Source organism: Rhincodon typus, unplaced genomic scaffold (assembly GCF_021869965.1).
Source record: "Rhincodon typus isolate 14 unplaced genomic scaffold, sRhiTyp1.1 hic_rhity00002598, whole genome shotgun sequence".
Taxonomy (NCBI): Eukaryota; Metazoa; Chordata; class Chondrichthyes; order Orectolobiformes; family Rhincodontidae; genus Rhincodon; species Rhincodon typus.
In genome coordinates this window covers 2,768-7,555 of record NW_025968236.1, presented here as the reverse complement: position 1 = coordinate 7,555, position 4,788 = coordinate 2,768, and the positions used below count along the sequence as shown (strand labels likewise).

Sequence of the window (4,788 nt, the reverse complement as noted above, 5' to 3'; positions counted from 1 at the left end):
CCTTATTCTGCTAAATATAGCCCTTTCGATTAAAATATTCAAAAGCTATTATGCACCTCATTATACTCCAATGTAGAAGAATAACCGTATGAATACTGACCTCATCCCCCTCTGGCTGCTGGCAGCTTTCTGCCGGGCAGATTGCATCTTCATCTTCAGAGTCCTCTGGCTCAGAGTATGGAGGCTCCATTATCACTGACAGTGCCTCATGAGGCTGTAGAAATTCCAAATACTTTTCCGCTTCTATTCTCACCAAACTTAAATTTTTTGTTCTTTCCTGGTTTAATTCGACATTTCCCTTTTTTGGATTGTTTAGTTTTTTCAATTTTTCTCTCTTTTCACCCACTGAACCATCTTTTTCAAGCCGTCTCTTCTTTTTCTCACAGTTTCCTTCTCTCTTCATTGGCTTTAAACAGCAACCTTCACCCTAAAACAGAAAAGACAGTTCAATTTACTCCAATAGACAGGAAATAGCTGCTAAGTTTTCAGATCCTTTATGGTATTATTGTGCACGTGTACTTGATGGCTCATGAGTTCTTGTGAAAACTAATCTCATATGTATTCTCTCTGCTGTTTAAACAAAATTAAGTCCACAACACTTTGGTCACAAAGACTTTATTTTACAACTATTTATGATTTCAGAAATGATATAATCAGAAATAATCATTCAACAGGAATTAAGTCAACATTTTCACCGTAATTCAACATATAACAGGTTTTTGAATTTATCCAATTGTTTTAAACCAGGTCCTAGATTCCAAAACCTAATTAAATTTAAATCTGATGGTTTTGTCAACCTAGAACCTATTGTAAGAAAGTAATAGGTCATCAAGGGCATAGAAGAAGAGGGCATTTGAAAATTGGTGAGAGAGCGAACCGTCATCTGAAGAGAAAGTCACTGGCTCTCAGAAATCTTTAAGCTCTCAGAGCAAGCACCATCTAAGTAAGGGTGCTGCAGTACCTTTAGCTAGTATTCCTGACACAAGAATTCGACAGAGAAAGGTGTTCCTGAATAGAATACTGCGGAGAAGGCAAAGAACATTCTGGAAGACTTATCCTGGCTGTAATTTCAAGAGACTAAGTTTTAATCTTCTTTTCTTATTAATTTGATTTATATAAGTGGGATTGTTATTGATTGGAACAGCATACCATTAGAATTTTGTTTTATTTGGGAAGAGTTAGCAGTTAAGGGGGGAATTGTTCAGTTTGTTCATAGTTCTGTTAATTTCATAGAATCATAGAATCCCTACAGTGTGGAAACGGACCTTTTAGCCCAACAAGTCCACAGCGACCCTCAGAGCATTCTACCCAGACCCATCCTCCTATAGCTCCCCTAATCTACACATCCCTGAACACTATGGGTAATTTAGCATGGCCAATCCACCTAGCCTGCACATCTCTGAATTGTGGGAGGAAACCAGAGCACTTGGAGAAAACTCATGCAGACACGGACAGAATGTGCAAACTCCACACAGACAGTCACCAGAGGCTGGAATCGAACCCAGGTCCCTGGCACTTTGTTTACTCTTGGAGTTAGATAAATAAATTGTTACTTGTTGCTTGTAGCTTGTAAAGTGAGTATCAGGGATTTCTTTCATTTAACCAGGCCTTTATCACAAATTGGGAGGTGAGAGGCAGGTTATACCACTTTCCACACTTCCTTTAACAGATCACAAGGCGAGGCAAGCTTCCCTGGGTGTTTCAGTTTTAATTAAGAGGGGTGGTCGACACCTCTCAAACAACAGAATCAATACTCCATCTCCAAGATAGCTCAGATATCAAATTACTTGGTCTAACTACGTTGCTCCAGCATGTTGATATTAATGAGACCTGGATATGGAAACCTGACTCTCAGAGATAGGATTCCTCCTAATTGGCCTGAGAAAATCAGGGGCAACAATCTCTTAAAGGACTGGGTGGACTCAAGCATTTCTTCCAGCCATGAGTTCCATAAGATGCCATGACTTCAGTTCCCTTTATAGCCTATCCAGTCTTGAGTGAGAAGAGGAGGTGGTGGTCGCTCCTAATGGGAAGATGCATCACTATCAAGAAAACAGGAACTCTGCTGGAATGTATTTTTCTATAAAGGCAAAATACTACATGCACTGGAAATCTGAAATGAAACAGAAAATGGTGAAGATACTCAACAGATTTGGCACAGCATCTGTGGAGATAGAAACAGAGTTGATGTTCTGAGTCCAATGACTCTTCTTCAGAATTCAGTTTCAATGAAGCATCATTGGACTAGAAATATAAATTATATCTTTTTAGGAGTTTGGTTTGAAGACTAAAAAATGCAGATGATAAATGCAGACAGGCAAAACCAAAAATCACAGCTGCATTAGATGATCTCTAGGATACTCCACATCTTTTCATCATCTCTTGGTTTCCTCAAAAGCTTGATGAAGCTGTCATTGAGTTCATTTAATCTGAAAAAAATGTCATCCACAGTATCTGATAGTCATTCATACACAATTGTCAAACACACATCAAAATATATGCATACTTTTACAGGTATATTTTGACAGTATTTATACGTTAAATGCCCAAATATGGTGCTCGGATATCGAGTCATCGATGCTCTGATACTGGGTTTTTGCAGTTCCATACCTCAGCTGTAGAAGTACAGGTCTCTGCAAGACACTGCATGACCTCCACTGGTTTGCAATTCAGCAGTTCAGATCGTTGCTGGTGACTTTCCACTACAGGGTACTGGGCTGCACAGGAGATCTGGTAAATGTGCTGCATCTCAGGCAGTGACACCTGCAGTAAAAGAGCCTCCATCATCAGCTCATCAAGTTGGGACCTCACATCATCAGACAGGCACAATCCTGCAAAAGCATACATTTAGAAGATTAAATTTACTAACCAGAATTCAGTTTCCATAATAATTCTGATTATTACATCTTCTGTAAAGAACTTTCTCATTAAAGGACATTAACAAGCATTTGTGGCTGATATTACATCTTAATACAAAGACAGCAATAAAAACAAGTGAATTTCTGGTATTCATTGAGGAATTAGTTTATAGATTGTCTTGGAGACAATAAGGACAGCAGATGCTGGAAGCTAAAGTCAATTAATGTGGAGCTGGAACAGCACAGCCAGTCAGACAGCATCCCATGAGCAGGAAAGTCAACTTTTCGTGCCAAAACCCTTCGTCAGGACTAGGGAGGGGGAGGGACGCCCAGAAATAAATAGGGACGGGTGTGGGGCTGCGGGAAGAGTAGGTGAGATGGAGATAGGTGGATGCAGGTAGGGGGTTATTGTGGTTGGTCAGTGGGAAGGGTGGAGCGGATAGGTGAATCAGAAGATGGACAGGTGGGGGAGGAGGGATTTTGAAGCTGGTGAAGTCAATATTCAGGCCATTGGGCTGTAAGCTCCCAAGGCGAAATATGAGGTGTTGTTCCTCCAGTTTACATTTGGCCTCACTTTGACAGTGGAGGAAGCCAAGGATGGACATCTCACCAGGGGAGTGAGGGGGGAGGCAAGTGGATGGCAACCATAGGTTCGGGTTGGTTGGTGTGTGCAGAACGCAGATGCTCCACAAACTGGTCCCCAAGACTGCTTTTGGTTTCCTCAATAACACCTGCCCCTGCACCACCCCTCTCACCTCCGTCCAAGGCCCCAAATAATCCTTCCAAATCCTGCAGAGATTCACCTGCACTTCATCTAACCTCATCTATTGTATCTGTTGCTCCCAATGTGGTCTCTTCTATATCAGAGGGACCAAATTCAGACTCGGGGACCAGTTTGCGGGGCATCTGTGCTCCGCACGCACCAACCAATTCGACCTTCAGGTTGCCACCTACTTTAGCTCACCCTCCCACTCCCCTGGTGATGCGTCCACCCATGGCCTCCTCCACTGTCATTGATGCCAAATGTAACCTGGAGGAACAACACCTCACATTTCGCCTTGGGAGCTTACAGCCCAATGGCCTGAATATTGTTTTTTAATTCATTCATGGTATAAGGGCGTCACTGGCTAGACAGCATTTACTGCACATCCTGAATTGCCCAGAAGGCAGTTAAAAGTCAACCACATTGCTGTGGGTCTGGAGTCACATGTAGGCCAGATCCGGTAAGGACACTTGTGAACCAGATCCTGACTTCACAAGCTTCAATATCTCTCCTCCCCCAACCTGTCCACCTTCGCTCCACCCTTCCCACTGACCAACCACAATAGCCCCCTACCTGTATTCATCTATCTCCATCTCACCTACCCTCCCGCAGGCCCACCCCGTCACTCTATCTATTTCTGGGCTCCCCCACCAACCCAGTCCCGACGAAGGGTTTTGGCCCAAAACGTTTACTTTCCTGCTCCTCGAATGCTGTCTGACTGGCTGTGCTTTTCTAACTCCACAGTTATTGCCTACAGATTGATAGTGTGATTGATTTCTTCATTGATGTAACCAATGGAACAGAAGTTAATTAGTGGGTGATCATGCAACGTATTTAAAATTTAGAACAGTCCATAAAAAGTTTCTGGCTCTAATAATTAATTTCACAATTAGTTACACAGAATAGAAATGAGATGAATGGATCTGTAACTTCCCTGTATCTATTTCCTTAATATTTCTAAAAACAAACTCAAATCTGAACCAACAATATGACTGCCACCAAATGTATTCTCAGCACCTCCGTTAGAACTCAAGCACAAATACTACTCCCCTAAAGTATTTTGTGTCCTTCATATTTGCCCAGGAGTCTGATCATACTTGTATCAATTTCACTGATTTAATTTTAGTGGTCCGGTTCTTCCCTTCTGAATGCTTGAGGTATGAAGAC

At 42.0% G+C, this 4,788-nt stretch overlaps 1 protein-coding gene across 1 annotated transcript; it reads right to left on the bottom strand.

Annotated features, from left to right (window-relative positions):
• LOC125481559 (lysine-specific demethylase 5B-like) lies at positions 1–2,862 on the bottom strand. The gene is made up of 2 exons (XM_048593277.1): positions 2,611–2,862; positions 1–427 (listed from the first exon to the last, which is right to left on the bottom strand). The coding sequence occupies exons 1-2, from the start codon at positions 2,845–2,847 to the stop codon at positions 11–13; spliced, it is 654 nt and encodes a 217-aa protein (XP_048449234.1). The 5' UTR covers positions 2,848–2,862; the 3' UTR covers positions 1–10.
• Positions 2,863–4,788: the final 1,926 nt, after the last annotated feature.